We start from the raw sequence: 19,767 nt of genomic DNA, 5'->3' as shown, positions 1-19,767 counted from the left end.
TACAATGGGATTGATCCAGTCCTCCTCCCTTCACTTCCACATGAATGCTGAGTAGCCCGTGGTCACACTTACCACACCTCAACTTAGGCAAGTCCAGCAGCCAAACTTAGGAGACCTGGGCTACAGGACAATCTCCCAAGTTCTAGCCTCACAAAATCTAGGTGGGGATGAAAGCTGAGAAAGTGAGGAGGTGGTTCAGGGGATCACACTCCCCTACTCATCCCTCCCATCTCAAACTCACCTTCTATTGCACAGGAACACTGAGGATCACCAACCACCCCTGACCATGAGCTTGATCTTGCCAGGTTCTGTTACTGGAATGCAATCACACATCAATGGTTTAGAGCAACTCAAAATGTATATATATCCAACAGTGTTCCATAAGGAGTGTTCAGGGCCCTGTTCTTTTCAATATATGGGAAAACTAAATGAAAATAGTTACAGGTTGACAAGACTTCCCAAGATATATGGTCACACATGCTTTCAGGGGATATATACAAATGATTTTCATCACTTGACACCTTGAAAAGAACTGTTGTGGGACCAGAATGATCTTTGTAAGTGATAAGTATGAAATGAGTGTTCAGTGACATTAAAAAAGCAAACCAATCCATGCATAGAGGAAGAGCTATGGACGTAGGGATGTGAAACTGGTCTTAAGTGTAGTGAAAAGACAAGATGCTTCCCCAGTAAGAGAAAAGAAACCAACATAACAATGGGATGCAACAAGAATACTGAGAAAGGATGGAAAATATTTTTTTAAATGAATTATTCATTCATTTTCAGTAGACAGAAAAAAACTGCAGAAGACCCAAAAGATATCATAGCAGTCTAAAATTTGATATCTTTCACTTGTGGAAAAGCATTTAGATCATTTTACCTTAAAAAGAAGGTGGGGTGACTTTGTGACTACCACTAAGAAAACATAACCTTAGGGGAAACTATCTCCACCTTGATGATTTTATACACACACAAGAGATACAATTATAACATGATGCTTAGATGTATTGAAAGAGGTGGCTCATAGCATTGTCACCAGGGTGCACCAATACTGAGAGTGACTGCTGAAGAAATGGTCCCCATCAGTGACCCTCAGGTGCATCTCGTGGGTTTTAGTGTTTCAGCACACGCCAAGCAATGGAATACAGCTCCTAAGATTCCATGACACCCCCACCTTCTACTCCTGTTATTGCAACTGCAGAAACAAGTTACTCACGCTGGTTGCTACTCTCCTCACTCTTGTCAGGACAGGCAGGCCTTCACCTCTGAGCCTGTGGCAGCTTTATGGGTTAGACTCTAAAGTGTGTTGTGGGTGTTGATCAAGTTTTTCTCAACCGTAGTTAACAATTCCAGTTATTGTCATCTCAGTCCTGGATTAACCTCACCATCACTAGCTTTTGACCCATCATGTGTTTGGGTTTCTTCTCCCCAGTCCCTGGCTCTACCTCTTCTGCCACAAACGTCATCATGGTGGTATCTGCCGACCCTTTGTCCGGCGAGAGGGCAGAGATGAACATCCTAGAAATCAACAAGGAATTGCGCTCCCAGCTGGCAGAGAGCAATCAGCAGTTCCGAGACCTCAAAGAGAAATTTCTTATAACTCAAGCTACTGCCTACTCCCTGGCCAACCAGCTGAAGAAATACAGTAAGTTCTATAGATTCACCATCACGAAAGTGATGAATGACCACCTGTCTTCTCTGTGAGAAACTGAACGGTCTCTTCATCAAACACCTTCCATACTCTAGGAAAAATAGAAATGGGTTTCTTACCATGGTGTTAAGGATGGAAAACAGAGAGGCAATGTAGTGTTAAAGCAACTTTCCTACATTTGCAGCGTCTGGTGTGAGGTGAGAGGAGAGTTAAAACTAACATGTTGACTGACACAGACACAGAACCAATCTGTTGTTTTCCCCAAGAGCAAGAGGCTAAACTGTTTATGAGAATTTCTCTGTACTCCATGAAGATCCTGCAGACATATAACATCTAGTCTGTTGGTCGAAATATCTGGGACTAATGAACTTCCATTCAGTTCGGGCTTTTTTGAGGCCCAATAGGTGCCCGTCCTGGGACTGGGGGAACGCGGGCAACTGTACACCACCACCTGGGCGACCTCGGGAAGAAGAGATCTGCTCCTAACAGAAATCAGGTCTGTGACCACCTTCAAAGCAGGGAGTGTCCCAGTGAGAGGGAAGCCCTGCTTCCTGGGGCACAGGATCTTGTTCCCAAGAGAAAGCTACATAAGACATTGTGGAGGTAGCAGTGTAGTGTGCAGAGCAGAGAGACCTTGGGCCAGTCTCCTCCTGGCCCATCCAAGTTGCTAATCTCTGTGCCCTGAAGTTTCCTCACATCTGTTCATTGGGTACTATAATAATACCTACCTCTATAAATTACTGCAATGAATTACATGACCTATTGCTTGTACATTTTCTAGAACAGTTCTTGGAAGAAACACTCTCATTAGTTCTTTCATTCTACTGCTTCTAACTTAATCCAAACTCTTTATTAGTATTTGGGCATATTTCTATTGTTACTCCCCACTCTAGTTCATATGCCTCATTTTATGCACTATATCCAGATCTGATTTTTAAATATATTTGCACTTGAAATTCAAGGGAAACCACATGAGTCCCATAGTGCTAAGGGTCTTTCCCACCAGATATCATTATTACTTCATGCCTCAGCAGTGTTTTACAGGAGAGCTGCAAAGGCTTGGGAAGTGACTAAGATTCAGAGTCAGAACTCAGGGGCTGTGACTTCTGACTCGGCCTTGTTCCAGTGTAGAATCATCTTCTCAAGCTACTTGATGGGCCCTGTGGAGCTTCTTTCTTCCCATCTCAAGTTGGGGAGTATCAGATAACAGAAAGGGGAGGTTGATAAATAAAGATGGAAATGTCGCCTGAGCCTGGTACTGGGCTGCTTATCCCGGATGGATGCTGCCACTACACCCTGTAGGCAGTGATCCCAGCATGTCCAGCCTCCACTGAGGCAGGCGTGTCTGTCTTTTCTCAGAGTGTGAAGAGCACAAAGACACATCATAGACTCAGCTGAGGGATGAACTGCAGTTTGTGGGAGAAGCTGAGAGAAGCCTCAGACAAGCTGAGGAGCCTGGAGGATCTCCACTGGGGGCAGGTAAGAGGGGCAGGAGGTGACCCTGAAGTGCAGCAACCCAGCTTGGGAGAGAGAATCCAAGAGCTGTTGGGCCAGGACAAGGCATGGTGGCAGGAACATATCACACAAACATTTATAAAACAGAGAACAGTCATCTAGTAAAGTATTATCACAGTTGTTTCTTAAGCCTTTGTTTCTTGAGCCACTCATTGGTTGTGTCGCATGCAATAAAATAAACTAAAAACAAGTGAACCACTAGAAGCATTTAGCATACCTGTACCTGCGCATCACCACCACCTTTGTCGGTCAACAGAATCACCCTCGATCTCGATCATGCATTTCATTCATTCAATCAGTGTCTTCATCCCGGTCATTCTTTTAATCTGCCATTCAATCTTCACCGCACCGCACATTTCGCATGGTTTGTGCGTCTAGTCACTGCAAGATGCTTCAAGTGAATTTTCACATAGAGATGCCCATGGCCAAAAGCGGAACCTGGGGCATGTCTTGTGGAACTGACATCGCACTTTTGTTTTACAGAAGAAAAAGGTGAATGGAACATTATCGAGATCTTACAGAAGCATATATCAGAAATTTCTGTGTGTGTGTGGTATATGATATGTATGTATATATATGTGTACTATATGTGGTGTGTGTTCAGACATACAAACATATATATTCTTTCTTTTCTCTGGCCACAGATATCTCCCCAAACATGCTGTTCTGACTTCTTTCATTGAGGTCTCCTTGTATTATTCTGAAAGAACCTCTGTTGCAGTATTAGACCTGATCACCTATCCCTTTCTCCAAAGTGCAATGTTTCTCATAAGCCCTGGTTCACTCTCTAGCACGAGAGCTGACCCAGTTACGGGAGAGAAGATACAGGAAGGGAGAGATGCCTCCCGGGCCACTGAATCAAGAGGATTGCAGTGCCCTCCTCAAGCCCCTGATGGACCTTGAAAAGTCCCAGGGTCAGGACTCCTGAGACAGCTGGCTGGAGGGGCTGAGGGTTGGGCAGGCAGCCCGAACACAAGTTGAGCCCAGGCAGCTGGCTGGCCAAGGGCCCCTGGATGACACACAGTTTCTCCAGGCTTATGAAGTCCCAGACCCACACACACCTCCACACACGACACCCTGGCGGGTATGGCTCCGAAACATTTGTGGCCAAGCACTAGACTTCTGGGTAGGAATAGAGAAACCCATGGGGTTGAGGTCACAGTATTGTAAAGGTCTTCCTTTCTTTACGGAACATACCTTGAGCAAGAGGCAGCATTTGTCCAGTTTTTAAAGGACAGGAAGGAGGCTGTGACAGGAGGCAGCTTTAGAGTGAAAGAGACCCAGACTACACGAAGGTTCCCAGGCTCTATCTCTTCAGCAATGTCTTACAACTGTGCGTCTCACAATCTGTCCTTCTGGGTTTTGCACGCCTGATTCTGTGAAGGCAACAAATTCTCCCTGGCATTCACCTGTAAACACTTATGACTATATTTCACACGAGATAAAAGCCCCTCACTGTGTCAGATGAGAAGTCACTTGATGTGGTGGTACTGGTGGTAGAACTGTCGGAGCACTCCCCTGAAGCATGGCTGTTCCTGACACAATGGAAGCACTGAGGGCCCATGGTAGTCCGTAATGTATATGGAATAACATTGTGGGGACAAGGTTTGTCCTGTTCTAAAAAAGAAAGATATAGGTTCTAAATGCGAGTTGTGACAGGACCCAGAGTCTGTGCCTAGGAATCAGATCTGTGGCAGAATTGAGCAGACAGCTGCTGAAGTTCAGAGAACCTTGGACAGACCCAGTGATATGAAAGGTCTTTTCAACATTTGGCCACATCTTGATGGTGACTCAAGACTGTAAAATGCATTGCTCATGGATCAGGAAAACACGCCAGGGCATTTTTTTAGAGAGAAAACATGAGAGCTTTCAGTACAGTGTGGACTCATACACATAGATCTTCATGTCTCTGTACACATATACTACTGTACCTTATTTAGATTAGCGGACATCTTGTAATGGACACTTCTGTATTTGCAGAAAATGAAGATGAGGATGAAGATGAGATGGATGAGGGAGGTTGAGAAAGTACAGGAATCACCTGCCCCCTGCAGGTACTGAATAATTCCAACCTAAAAATGGGGTGTTAAGTGCGGTTCAGAAAGAACACAAGCGGTGAAGGTAGTCACAGAATCCAGATGCAGGATAAGAAATTGCACTGATTTCATGCACCACCCAGCAAGGAAATAGCCAGCCCTGTTAACATGCTTGTCCATTGTCTTCATGGCGGCTACCAGCACATCCTAGATGAACTTACCCTAGGACTTCCTGCACACAGAGGAGAACTTCCTCTCTGCAGTGAAAGTCAGAGAACATGCAAAGCTGCTTTATACACTGTTGTTCTTTAGGTTCTTTTAGTAAAGATAAATAACAGAGAGGCAACAGGCAGAGGAAATAGAAGCACCTAGCAAAGTTGAACAGCAAAATGTATTTAGATTAAAAAATTACACTTCATGTCACACATTAAAATTAAAAAAAAATCTAGAAGGCACACCACCTTTCGGAGAGTCCACAATGACTTCAACACCTGTATTCCATGGCCACAGAACCACACAACCCAGCTGGACACACACACAGTGTGGTGCCGGTTTTTGGATCTCTGTGTGTGCTGTCAAGATCACCATACAGAGACAACTGAGTCTCCATCCAGCTCCCATTCACCCAAATTTTACCACTAGCTGTCACTTCCTCTGCCCCATGGCAGTGCTCTGTTTACATTATAGTGCGATTGCCTGTTCTCTTAAAAGGAACCTCCTTTGCATTCTCCTGGGACCAAATTCTTTGTGTTTCCCCTTCAAACCAGCTTGTGACTTCTCTGGGCTCCAATCACTTTTGGATTAATCTTTTTGACATCTCGATCCCGACTACCCATCGAGGTGTATTGATGCTGAAGTCCCTCGACCCGACTGAGGATCGCGGGTGCAAGTGCAAAAATATCCCTGACCAAATCAATTAAAATCGATTTGAGGAAAACGAAAGTTGATCTGTCGAGGAACTTGATGAAGTCGAACTGACTTATCTTTGTCCCTCCCGACCTCTGGTTCGGTCGACTGATATCGGACCAACGACGAGTCGGGTGGTTCATCGATAAGATCCATACTGAGGGATCATCGTCTGGTCTCAAGACCAGCTTGGGAAACATGGTTAAACCCAATTTCTACAAAGAATATGAAAACCTAGACAGGCATGGTGGTGCATGCCTGCACACCCCACCACCCGCAACTGAGGGAGAATCATCTGAGCCCTCGAAGCAGAGGCTGCGGTAAGCCATAATTATACACCACTGCACCCAGCCTGAGTGACAGAGTGAGGCATCAACCCTAAAAAAAGAAAAAGAAGAGAGAGAGAGAGAGGTAGAAGAGAGAAGAGAGAGAGAGACAGGAGGAAGAAAAGGAAGGAAGGGAAAGAAAAGAAAAAGAAGAAAGAAGAAAAAAGAAAGACACACTATGATCAATAAACACAGTTACTTGGAGGGTCAGAGAACTTTCTCACCTCTCAACATGGCATGATTCTTGTCTTCCATTCCAATATTAGCACATATTGGACCACAGGCAGGTGTGACAAAGTCATAGCCATCTGTGTACAGGAGGTAGCCATCAGGCCTCCTGGCTCAGTTCGTGTGTCCCTTGTCACTTACAATAATAATGTCCATGGAGTGTCTATGCCTGTCACAAGCTGCTGACAGTCTTCCCTGTGTATTTGGACATGTTTCTCTGGATTCACTGTTCTCAGCCACAGCCTTGGTCTCCATTAGGTCAGCTCGTCCCAGCTAAGCAGACACCTTGAAAGCAGGACATAAACACTTCTACCTTTATCTTTGCTTATAAGTTTCCCTAAACAAGGCTGGGCTCTGCCCCATGAGGCACAATGTATCTGTGTAAAGCACTTCACAGACTAGTGTTGCTAGAATTTATCCATCGTCTAGTCTTCTATGGGAATTTCTCTAACCATTCATTGACTATGACATTTGATGAGATAAATCAGTATTGCAACAACACTTCCTGGAGTAGTGTTAGGCAATTCTTCAATTTTTGTGAAAAGTTTTCTTTAACTGTTGGCTACAGACTTAGTCTGAGGAGAGGTGATTATGATCTACCAGGATGGGGAGACTTTATCCCATGATCTGGAAAAGAAGGCTCATCTACTTCTTGGCACAAGCTGAATGGTCCTGTCACATTCTACACTGAGGATATATTTATGTCTTGGCGCCACGATCGTATATTGATTTGGTCTTGTGTGTGAAGTGATTTCTTACTGTGACCTTGCTCTTCGAATTTGTTTACAGAAAATCAAAATGATCATGTGAGGGAAGAAGAGGAAAGTTAATCGTACCCTGCACTGTGGATTTAGGCTGTTAGTTCAGTAGTGCACAGCCTGGACACCACGGATCCAGGGAAAATACGAAGCGATGAATCAACAAATTGTCTCATCCATTCATCCAACTGCAAATTACCCCTTTCAATGCATCTTGTCTTTATTGTACTGGAATAAGTCAATTTCTTAATCCCTCTCGGCTAAGAACTGAAAATCATTTTTAGCCAGGTGTGAATGACCACAAACTCAGATTGGATCTGACCTGTGGTTTCATGTGATTAATCCAGAGCAGGAGATACATATATGTTTTCTGGTATGTTTTGTGTCAGCATGCTGGCAAGTACTTAATGCAATCGAAAATAAAAATAAAATTTCATGTCAAAATATTGAAAACAGGACTTTTAAAAATGCAGGATCTGTGAGTCTGAATGCCCAAACATCTGTTCACTTGATAAGCCGTACTGCAAATGTCAACGCCATTTGTGTGAAGGAAGTGAAGGCCTGTGTTAGTTCTCATGTAAGTCAGTGGCTAGTTTGCGGGAGAGTCTAGGCTTCCCGCAGCAGCTCGTTTGTGGCAAGTGCACTGAGCACCTGCCGGGGAGCCTGCCTTGTTCCGTGGGCAAACATCCACCCCTACATTTGAAGGATGGCTTCCTAGAGGAGACTCCCTTCAAGCCGCAGACCCTCCTCAGGTGCCATCAAATCACATGACATGCTGTGGTGTTGAATCACCTTGGTCTAATCTTCTTCAATCCTGTATCCTACCCGGCCTGTCAGGTTTTATGATGTTGAAGAGAAGGGTCCCGTGACTTAACAGGGGAATGTGTTTGTCCCATTCTAGACAGCCTGGACATGTCCACTATTACCTGCATAGTGAAGTCTCTTTTCCTGGCACTGAATGAAGAGAAAGTTTGCCCACCTCAGCATGTTAGATTACTCCATAATTCCAAATGGATGAGACTCACTTGCTTCCCTAGGTAGGCTCCCTATTCTTTCCACCACACACAATCTGTCCACGAAAGATACCTTCAGGAAGACACTATGCCACTGTTAGAACCATGTTTTAGGATTTGAAGGAAGGCAGATCCTAGAGTCAGAGTTGTGCTCCTGACCTCCTCCTCCAAACCACACACATTGTCTTCATCTTGCCCCATTGTCAAATCACTCACCTGCTGACCTGACAACGCACCACCTCTGGCTCAAGTGCAGGATAAACAACAGTCCTCCTGATTTAGGATTTCCATCTTCACCACATGAAATTTTCTAATTTTCCTCCTCCCAACAACCTGAGTTTCTCTGTCGTCCAAGGCCACTGGCAGCCTTATCTATATTCTTGAGCTGTACACATACTGCTCACTTTTCTCAGGCTAGACTCTCCCCTTTTAGCAGGCTTGTCTTAGCTACAAGCAGTTCTTGAGTACCAGAACACACACCACTGCTAGATTTGTATAGCTTTCTGCAGCGAGGCTGGGCCCCTGAACTCCCTGCCTCACAGCGCCCATGTTTCCATGTAGCATTAGAGATGCTTGATTTAATTCAAGGTCCCTCTAATGTACATTCTACAAAACACAACAGCTTATATCTGAAGGAAAATTGAATACAGCAGTAACCCGAAATATATTTCAAGCAGATCTCCAGGATCTGTTAGGATACATGGTTAACATTTTGCTGTGACTCAGGACAGAAGGGACTGTGATGATGACCTGTCATATCAGGGAGATTTGCTCCATGGCTCAGGAAAGCAAACCTAGTGACTTCTCACAAGGCTCACCTGAGGCCTCCTGGAAAATTTCTCTCACAATAGCCTGTTATCACACCGAGTATATTTATGCCCCTATGTAGGTTTGGACACAAGGTTGTGAATGTATAAATGTGATCAAATTCATCTGACTGGTCTTCTCTTAATTTACTTGCAGAAAAGCAAAATAATCTTGAAGAGGTGAAAGGAAAGAAACAAGCTAATCCTTGGTAATTAAAGAAAATTCAGGGTTGTCTTATTCAGGGTGACACCTGTGTTCCACATCCCACAGAAAACCAGAAAGTCCTTGAATATACCTAATTCATCCCTTCAGCCAACCAGAAATGATCCTTTCTAACCATGTTTTACATTTTTCATTGTGATACTTGTAATGTTTGCCATTTCTTATTAACTTCTCAAGTTCAGTACATAAAACCAATTGACCTTGTGAACAACTAATCAGTCACACAGATTTCCTTAAAGTAAGTATCTTCTTCTTATGGTGTCCATCAGCCTGAGAGATGCTATTTTGTTTTCATGATTTTGCATTAGCACAGTGGTGAGTATTTCACAAGGCAAGGAAATTAGGTAGAAAAATTATTGTTATACCATGCATCAATACAGTAGGTGCACTTGATGTCTTGCGATTTGTGGATATTATAATGCCACAAAGTATAGCCATTTGGCCACTGCACATGTACTTAATACCACAAAGGGAATGGAAGTCACCATGCAACGGTGATATTCAGTAAGTCAATGACAGACTACATACAGAGAGATCTCCAGTCTCCTTCCTCAGAAAATCTGCGGATCTGGCAGCGTTCACTGAACTCCTGATGCTTCTCTCATCTCTCTCTTCCTTTCTGTATTGCAACCTACCCCCATGGTAACGTCCACACACTGCACCCAGCCTAAGAGGAGAGAATATTGAACCTTTTTAATGGCTGTTCTGCACATCACGCCTCCTGCCTCACGTGAAGACAGGGCGCTGAAACTCCTTGGATCCTACTCCTTCCTACCTTACAGGATCAGCAGGGGACCGCTGAGGGGGGATGGGCATGAAGTCCCCAGAGTCACTTCAAGATGTTGCTTGGACCTCCTTCCATCCTTCCTTGAACTACCCCTTCACTCCTACCACCCTTATAGCAATACGTAACTGAACGAAGTAATACCAAGAAAAATTATTGTTATACCATGCGCAATATTGAGAAAGAGGACTTGATGTCTTGCGATTTGGGATATTATAATGCCACAAAACCTATGTTTACTTGGCCACTGCACATAAAATTTAATACCATTTAAAAGAAAGGAATGAAGCCACTGTTATGGAACAGGATATTCAGTAAGTCACGATTGTACCATACAGAGAGACTCAGTCTCCTTCCTCAGAAAATCGTGATCTGGGCAGTTCACTGAACTCCTGATGCTTCTCTCTCTCTCTCTCTCATCTCTCTTTTTCCCCTCTCTCTGTAGTAGTGCAGCCTGCCTTGGTAACCACACTGCTTGACCCACCACAAGAAGGAGAATATTGAACTCTTGTGGGAAGGCTGCCCCATTTGTTTCTGCCATCACTGCCTCCTGCCTCACGTGAAGCCAGCCCAGGGCTCTGAAACTCCTTGGATTAATCCTTACTCCTTCCCTACCCCAGGATCAGCAGGGGACCCGTGAGGGGGACAAGCATGAAGTCCCCCAGGAGTCACTGGGTGGATGTTGCTTGACTCCTTCCATCCTTCCTGAACTACCTCACTCCTACCACCCTTATGGGAGCACTTTGTACTATTTTGAAGAACAGCAAGTCAGCTTGACTCTTGTAGACGGTGAGTACTCCATTGTGAACACAATAAATCTCCAGTTATTATGCCAGGTAGACTCCATAATCCTTGCACCTCACATCCCTGTCTGGACTGAGACGTGGCATTACTGTGGGCATGACTCACAGACACAGGATAGTTTGCATCAGCATCAAAAATCAAGTTGGAAGCACAGACATGGGGTGGGTCAGTGAGCTTTGCTCTCTTCCTCATCTCAGACCATGCCTGTGTCACCCTGGCCCACTGTCACGACATTGAGAAAATCACACCAACCTACGCAGCACGTGCCCAACAGGTATCAGTGAGGTCTCTTAATGTGAATAAGATTCGTCTTGCCAGCTATTGTGTTCCTTACAGGTTTCTTTCCCCAACCATGTGCTATGAGATTCTATGCCTGCCCAAGGCCAGTGGCATCTTTGTCTACTTTTTGTTAAAGATATTAACCAGGTTTCAAAGAACCTAGCCTCATTCTCTATGTCTTTAATGTTACCCTGTTTTAGCTGAGCTGTCCATTACCTTTGGTTATGTTTCTAGAAACAAGATTGGGCCTTGTCACTCCTAGATGTCACGAATACCCAATGTCTCTGTGTAGTACCAAAGATTCATTTTGATTGGAGGGTGTGTAGATTCCCTCCTGCATTCTAATTTCAGTGTCTAAACTCCTTGCAACCATGAACAATGTGAGTATTTGATGATAGAAGGCTGAATATTACAGTTTTCCTTCTAGAAAGCAGCTGGAGTATTTGCCTTCAATTGGTGTGAAAATTTTGCATAACTGTTGGCACAAAATCAGAACAGATGATGTTGGGATAATGATCTACTAGAACAGGGAGATTTCATGACAGGACCTCAGGCCTCCTGGAATGTTTCTCTCACAGTGTCCTTTTCTTTCACTGAGGAAACTGATGTTCCTATGTTAGGATTGCACAGTGCATTGTTTGTGTGTGGGGGAACCTGCTTCATGTGTCTGTCCCTTTGTCAATTTATTTACAGAAATTCAAAAGGATCAAGAGGAGGTAGAAGATCAAGACCCACCGTGCCCCAGGTAACTCTGAGGAATCAGGGACAGTTAATTCAGTGTTGATATCCGGAGTCTCGGATGCAGGGAAAATCAGAGTGTACAGAATATACCTGTTCCATCTGTTCAGCCAACCATGAAATAGCCATATTCATTATGTTGACTCTTTTCATTGTACACCTGTATTTATATTTCTTCCTTATTAATTCCTTTCAATTCTACTAATCTGCATTCAGTTGACTCTGTTGAACTCATCAGTCACACATTTTCTGCAGTTCCCTTTTCTGTCCTTTTTGCTTAAAGTGAAGTTGAGTTGCACATCTGATGTTTGCCTCTTTGGCATTACCATGTTTACAAGTATTCCATACCAGGGAAGTGATTTAAAATAACTCATGTCATGCTCACAATGTTGAGAACAAGAGATGTTGAGGATACAGGAACACTGTCTGTGAAGACTGAAGAGCCTGCATTCATTTGGCCACTGATGCTAATTTCAACAAAATGTATGCAAAAGTGCCGAAGGCACTGTGTCCTGGCAGTTTCCCACAGGGACCACTCCATTACCTTCCTCCCCAAATCATTGCCTGCCCAGTGCACTGACAGCCTGTCACAATGTGTCTCCTCCTTGAGACAGGGAAGGATGGTTGCATCTCTCTGAGGGGACTATACTTTGCTTCCTCTGGGCCTCCCTGAGGCCCTCCCTATAGAACCAGCTGGGCGCATTGGTGTTGGTTCTCTCTGATGTTTATCTTCTGTCTTCTTTACCCCAGGCTCAGCCAGGAGCTGCCAGAGGTGAAGGAGCAGGAAATGCCAGAGGACTCCGTGGATGAAGTTTACTTGACTCCCTCAGTTCACCATGACCTGTCTGACTGCCACCAGCCTTATAGCAGCACATTGTACTCATTGGAGGATCAGTTTGCCTGCTCTGCTCTGGATGGAGCCTGTGAGTACTCCAGCCTGGAGGTCACAAAGATCCACTGTCATCCCAGGCAGCCTCTATATGTTTTGTTTCCTGCAACTTGTGCAGCTGAGGCAGACCATCTCTGTAGCAGGCCCTAGACACTGAGCTTGTTCTGAATCTGTCTCTTGGTTGCAGTTTTAAGCACAGACATCCACTTGGTAGAACGTCCTCTTCTCCTGTCCCAAGTGACTCCTCTGTCACCTGGCTCCTTCTCACAAGAGCAGGCAGTGGCTATCAAAACAGGCCAGGGAGGGGAGTGGTGAGGGCTTACTGCAAATTCTTGGCCACAGTAGCTCAGCTGGAGAAATTTATATAACAGACCTCCTTCTTTAAGATAGGGCATCTGTCTTTTCTGAAATTATGTTGCTAATTACATGTCCTTATCTCTTCTCTGGCCATCCAGGTATTCTGGGAGTTTTGCCCAATTATTTGGAGGCCTGTTTCATGATTCCTATGTCCCAAGCTAGTTTCTCTTCTTCAGGGATCCCCAGCCATGGGGTTATGGGCCATTATGGGTCCATGACCTGTTAGGAACTGGGCCACAAGCAGGAGATGAGCGGAGGGAGAGCTTTTCAGCCTGGATTCCACCTCCTGTCAGATCAGCAGAGGCATTAGATTCCCACAGGAGCTCGAATCCTATTGTGAAGTGCACATGCCAGGAATCTAGATGGTGCTTTCCTTATGAGAATCTAATGCCTGATGATCTGTCACTGGCTCCCAGTGACTGTCACCCCCAGATGAGACCATCTAGTTGCAGGAAAATGAATTTAGGGCTCCCACTGATTCTACATTATGGTGAGTTGTATAATTGTTTCATTATATATTACAATGTAATATTTATAGAAATAAAGTGCACAGTAAATGTAATGTACCTGAATCATCCCAAAACCATTCCCCCTAACCTAGTCCCTGAAAAACTGTCTTCCATGAAACCAGACCCTGGTGCCAAAAAGGTTGGGGACTGTGGCTCTGCTTCCTCCGAGGGGTCTTCCCTCCACTGACGAGTCCAGCGTCCCTTCCTTTGTGCGTGGCCAGGCTTGCATCCTCTGCAGAGCTCCAGTGGTTTTCTCCACGTGTGGGTTTCTAGTTTCAATCAAGTTTTGGTCTCAGTGCTATATTCTCATGAAAACCATCAACAACTAGTGTCCCTCATGAGGTTCTGGCGTAACCGATGAGCAAAGCAGAGTGGTTCCTGTCCCCACGACGTCCAGAAAACCCTTCCTCTGAGCAAGTGCCCTTTGAGATAGCAGCCTCACAGGACGTGTAAAAACAAAATCCAGTTTTCATTTCTTCTTGCTCATTCTCTCTCTCTTTTCTTTTAACCTCTATTCTGGGAATTTGATGTGCATTGTTGGGGCTTTTACCCATTACTTTATCTTCTTGTAAGAGCAAGTAACTCTGTGATGTCACCCAGTACATTGGATTATGTTGTAATGAAATTAGCAAAAATGCCAGAGTGGTGATTCACACCTGTAATTCCAGCACTTTGGGAGGCCAAGGAGGTGGATCACCTGAGCTCAGGAGTTTGAGAACAGTGTGGGTAACATGGTGAAATCCTGTCTCCACAAAAAAAGAATTAGCAGGGCATGGTGGTAAACACCCGTACTCCCAGCTTCTCAGGAGGTTGAGGTTGAAGGATCACCTGAACCTGGTTAGTTGAGGCTGCAGTGAGCCACGATTGCACCACTGCACTCCAGCCTGAGCAACGAACTGAGACCCTGTGTCTCACACACACTGACACACACACACACACACACACACAGAGAGAAAGAAACTAGCAACAAAGATTTTGGCCTCTATTCTATTTTGGTCAGTAAGTGCCTTTCTTACTGGGACCATCCCGTTTCCCATTTTGCATTTCTTCCTGAGTTTCAAAAAAAGCAAATGCTTTTCTAGGATCACAGTGATTCATAAAACAATTAAAATTTGTTTTTTGCACCTTGCACCTTTGCAAGTAAGCTGTATACTTTGCCAGCAAGCTCTGTCCTGCTATAACCCATTCAGGGCCCAAGGGACACTTCCAAGTGGGCAGTTTCATCTCCATGTTAGAGCTGAGGACACTGAGGCATTTTTAAGAAAACTTAGAAAACCTTGCAGAGAATGAGGATGTGGAGAGGGGAGGAGAGAGAGGAGCCCCACAGCCACATGGATCCGGCCCTGCAGGCCCCATCCCTGCAGACCCTGTCCCCGCAGACCCAGTCCCCATCCTGAACCCGACCTGGACTGGCGTGAGGTCATTGGAAGTCTTTTCTTAGTCCACTCAGAATGTGTGCTCCTCTCCCTGGGGAAATGGAAAGAATTTGTTTAAGGGGTGCCACCCGAACGCCACTGGAGCAGTGGGTAATGTGAGGACCGTGACCTCTGTGACCTTCCTAAGGAAACGCACGTGCTGATCTGTGGCTCTTGTGGCCCCTGAATTTCCGGGAAGGGACTGGTCCCTCTCCTACATTGCCTCTGTCTGCTGACACCCACTATATGGCAATAGGATGGATATGTGTGAGTAGAGTGTCAAACCATTATAGGCAATGGGAAATTCAAAATGTCCCAGAACCCAGAAATTTTGCCTCACTTAGTGTTTGGTCTGTAGCCTCCCAGCCCCCTTTCTCGTGGTTCTTTCTCAAACCCTCGCAGCTCTAACTCTTGGCCTGTTCTTACAACCCTGTGTGGGGAGAAAAACAGCTCCTCCTCTCCTGCACTCTGAGGGCTCTCTAGAACTTTCCCTCCAGGCACAGGAAGGATGAATAATAAAAGACAATCTGGATAGTCTTCATTCCAGAACAATCCAAAACCCTCTATGGAGCTAAAGCAGAGTTTTCACTTCAGGCACCCAGCTGGGCACCTGCTGTCCCAGCGTCCCCAGAGGCACAGACAGGAAAAGGTGACATGTATGCCTGCACATTTACATGATGTCCCCAAATCTTGTGTGTAGGCGTGGGTCACTGTGGCTTTATTGAAGGAGGACATCAGGGATCGTGTTCTGGGCATCTTGTAACAAAGGAAATGACTCAGATTGTTCTACTGAAACCCCTTCTCCTTTAGCTCCCACACCCTGGCAGACTGTCCCCCAAAGGACTTGGGTGGAGACTTGAGCCACCACCTGTCAGAGGTGCAGGCTTCCCTGAGCACAGCTGGAGCCAAGCACCCTGGCGCCCAATTGTCTCACATTACAATGGATCAAGGAGTTCTACTATGGAAATGACTTGGCCGAAGCGGGGCCCTCCTCCACCACCTGCAACTTTGCAGCCAATGCTTTGATTCTGGGGTTTCTGGCCTTCCAAGGCAAGGGAAGGAAACGGCGTCATGAAGATCTAATCCAGGTGTTGGTGAATTCGCGGTGCTGTGGGTGGAGGAAGAGAATGGGACCACTCTGTGCTTCCTCCCAGGGTCCAAGATATAAGGAAATTCAGGATGCTCCAAGCCAGTGAGGTGAGCAAAGGTTCCCAGGTTGCCACTTTCTGCCTTGTTGACTTTAGCCTAGGTTTTTGTGTTTTTATATTTACATCCTCTGTTCCCCTCCTCATCTGAATGGCGAGAATATAATATCTACCTGCAATCTTTGTTGGGAATATTAATTGTTATATAATTTCCAAAGGGCCTGATTCATAAAATTGCTCTATAAACCTATGAATAGGTGTTATCTAATCCTTTTATCTTTCTGCTCAATTTGCACTTAGAGAAAGTGACTTCACGGATGATGTCTCCCTCTGAGGTGGAAACAGTTATGAAGATCTCTGCTTTCAGGACCCCTCTTCCTTTCCTTTCTCACACACCTCCCCTCTGCAGTTTCTTCCTCTCCTTCCCATCCCTCATGAAGCCAATTTTCCCCTATCAGGCACTTTCAGTAACAACCTATGAGGCACATTGGTAACAGTGTAAATCCTGGGCCCACTCACTCTCCTGGCATGTCAGCTTCTTCTGCTTTTTGAAATAAAAGACAACTTTCACTTGGAAAGAAGTGTTCACATCAGTCTGTTTTTATGGAAATTCCATTTAGATTCAAATTTTCCACTCCTTGTAATACAGCCATGTCCTCAGTTTCTTAATCTCACAGGGATTCCTTCTGCTCAGATTTCTTAAAACCTGGGTGGTGTTCGTCTCCTCTCCGTCCCTCCCGAGTATCTCCTCCTGGGCCCTGGGGCTGCCTGGTGCTCATCTGTCAGGCTGATGTACCGGCTGAGGATGATGAGGGGACCCCTGTCACTCAGGAGGAGGGAGGGTTGCTTTGTTGAGAGGTCTTGAGCACCATCTGGGCCCGTGGAGGACACATGGAAGAGCTCAGGGGAGTGTCGGGGATGTAGCAGTCCCTGACGCACATGTAAGGGATGACTTATTTAGACTGAGATTTCTTCCCAGTGGATACTCTTTTCCATCTCTGTGGTCTCACACCCCAGCCAGGGCTTCACCCCTGGCTCCAGACACTCCTGTGCTCTGCTTTCCTGGAGTCCAGAGCCTGAACCAGGCACCAGGTAAGAGGACAGAGTGAATGCCTTTTGTTTCATTAATATTTTCCTTCACACCAATTGATTTCTCCTGCTGTCTACCGGGTGTTTGTTTCTCACACCTTTTCTTTCTCATTCTCCTCATGTCTCTAATTTTTTTTTCCCATTTCAATGGACCAGAACAGTGATGATACTGTGACATTCAATCTCTCCCAAATCCCTATATAATGTTTTTCCTTTAAATTAACATGTACAGATATATGCATTTATATCATTTGTCCTATTATGTGTGACTATGTATATCTGGTGTGTATACTACATAGGGTGTATATATATGCAGTAGATCATATAATGATGCAACTTTTGTAAATTCTCTAGCTTTAGCCTTCCTGATTCTTTCCTCTCATCCCATACTGTCACCTCTGTCTGGTCTCACCTCAGTGCCATGGGCTGCCACCTGCAGACCTTCTATTCTATCTCTCACTCATTGAGCATAACTCTAATTTAGCTTTTGATTCTTGTAATCTCTGCTCTCCCCAAAGCATAGCCTACATACACTGCTATTTCCTTGCCTTTGCCTTATCTACCTGGAAGCTATTTGTGTTTCTTAATCCTGTGTTTTCTTGGAATATTGTTGTATAGATTAGCAATGCCTTTGTCCTAGCAATCTTACCGTTGCTTTCGGTAATGTAGAGAAAGATCAAGAAAAAGGAAAATATTAAAGTGACTCTATTGGCTTCCCCTCACCCTTTGGACTTTCTTCTCCAAGGCCACTTTCCTGATTTGATGTCCTCTGGGTGGAAGAAAAGGCAGTAAGATGGAAGTAGGTGCCAGTGGATCCCATTGGCTGTGTTTTTATTTTCAGAGCTGGTTTTAGAGCCCTCCCTGGGGATGAAGAACCCTCCCCAGCTGGAAGATGATGCACTTAAAGGCTCAGGAGACAACACACAAGGGCATCAAGTCATTGGCCAGATTCACGCCTCCAGTGTCCTGAAACCAAAGATCATCAAACGAAAATTCTCATTCAGCAAGTGGAGACTGTGGCGTGCAGATTCCCTGGCCTGCAAGCCTAGAGTGCAGAGGTAATCACATCTATGGCTGATAGCTGCACTCACTTCTTATTTCTCTGTCTATTATTGACAGCTCAATCTCCTACTGCTTTTTCTCTTCCATTTGTTCTAACAGCTGCCGTAACTTCTGTCTGGTGTTAACCCTGTGTCCATGGGCTCCCACCCTGACAGGCCCTTTCTGTCCCCATGTCCTCTTTGCTCTCTGAACTCTGCTCTATTCCTTCTTCTAGTGTCTTGACTGTCCCTCTCATGGCTACAGGAGAGCCAGGCCTCATTGTCCTCATCCAAGTGCATAGTTTAAGCTGCTGAACACAGGAATATTTGCCTGGAATCACACTCTCTCTTGGGAAATTTAACTTTCCTCCCAGCATCCCAACTCCATTGCCTCTTTCTGCAGAAATCATTGCTTTAATACATCATTTACACATCGATTTTCCTCTTGAGTCTTCTTCTGAGCAACCCAACTGTGTCAACTCTTAATCATCATTTGTTCTTCTGAATGAGCAATGTTAAAACTAAGCACAAAGAGCCCCACTTAGGAAACTAAATTAGAACGAAGGTCACAGGTGGGAGTTCCTCACTGGCCTGGAGTCAGGTTTGTCTTCAGCCCCAGATGTGCAGCCTAGTGCCAAAGTGGATGGAGTTGCCAGGGTCTCAGTGTTCTCACCTCATGGACTCACTTGAGCTGACGTTAACCGGAGAACACTTATGACATTCTAAAGGGACATCACTCCAAAAGTACATGCACAGGGCAGGACTTCAAAACTGCATACATCATGAGGTTCATCATTGCAACCTCTCTCCTTTTTATTCTCATTTCCACTTCTACAAGTCCAGTGAAGGGTCTAAAATGCAAGTCTGATTAATCTTGAGGCCAGTGTATATGAGAGAGCATTTTACGAATTAACTTTGAGAAAAGTGACTCCAGGACCAGCTTTATGCATACACAAGATGACAGACAAGAATCTGTCTACAGGATAATGTTTGCTTCGGCCCAGCCCTTTGATAAGAGAGAAATTTAACTAAAATTGTCAGGGAGAAGGCTACAATCCATGGAACCACTGGGAACAAAGCCAATCATGAGAGAAATGGGGAAAGGGAAGAAAATGATGGGAAATTGGGCTGGTCCATTTAGTATCTCTAAATCCTGCTGCCATGTAATAAGCACCTGGTGAGATTTCAATTAAATGAATGCCTTGAACTCACACCTGGAGATTCTCACCACCATGGCCTGGAGTGTAGTTTGAGCA

The 19,767-nt window shown here is 45.0% G+C and overlaps 1 protein-coding gene across 1 annotated transcript in view; it reads left to right on the top strand.

Annotated features, from left to right (window-relative positions):
* The first annotated feature begins 1,467 nt into the window (after window positions 1-1,467).
* The window catches only part of LOC101014427 (neuroblastoma breakpoint family member 1-like), a 113,758-nt gene continuing 95,458 nt past the window's right edge, over window positions 1,468-19,767 (top strand). The window contains 9 exon segments of the mRNA XM_031665715.1: window positions 1,468-1,645; window positions 3,958-4,080; window positions 5,147-5,185; window positions 7,894-7,997; window positions 10,867-11,035; window positions 12,023-12,074; window positions 12,818-12,990; window positions 17,400-17,474; window positions 18,313-18,529. Coding sequence (XP_031521575.1) covers window positions 1,468-1,645; window positions 3,958-4,080; window positions 5,147-5,185; window positions 7,894-7,997; window positions 10,867-11,035; window positions 12,023-12,074; window positions 12,818-12,990; window positions 17,400-17,474; window positions 18,313-18,529 — 1,130 coding nt within the window.

This window comes from Papio anubis, chromosome 1 (genome assembly GCF_008728515.1).
Source record: "Papio anubis isolate 15944 chromosome 1, Panubis1.0, whole genome shotgun sequence".
Taxonomy (NCBI): domain Eukaryota; kingdom Metazoa; phylum Chordata; class Mammalia; order Primates; family Cercopithecidae; genus Papio; species Papio anubis.
Note: the sequence above shows the minus strand (reverse complement) of the source record. Positions and strands in the feature narration are given on the sequence as shown.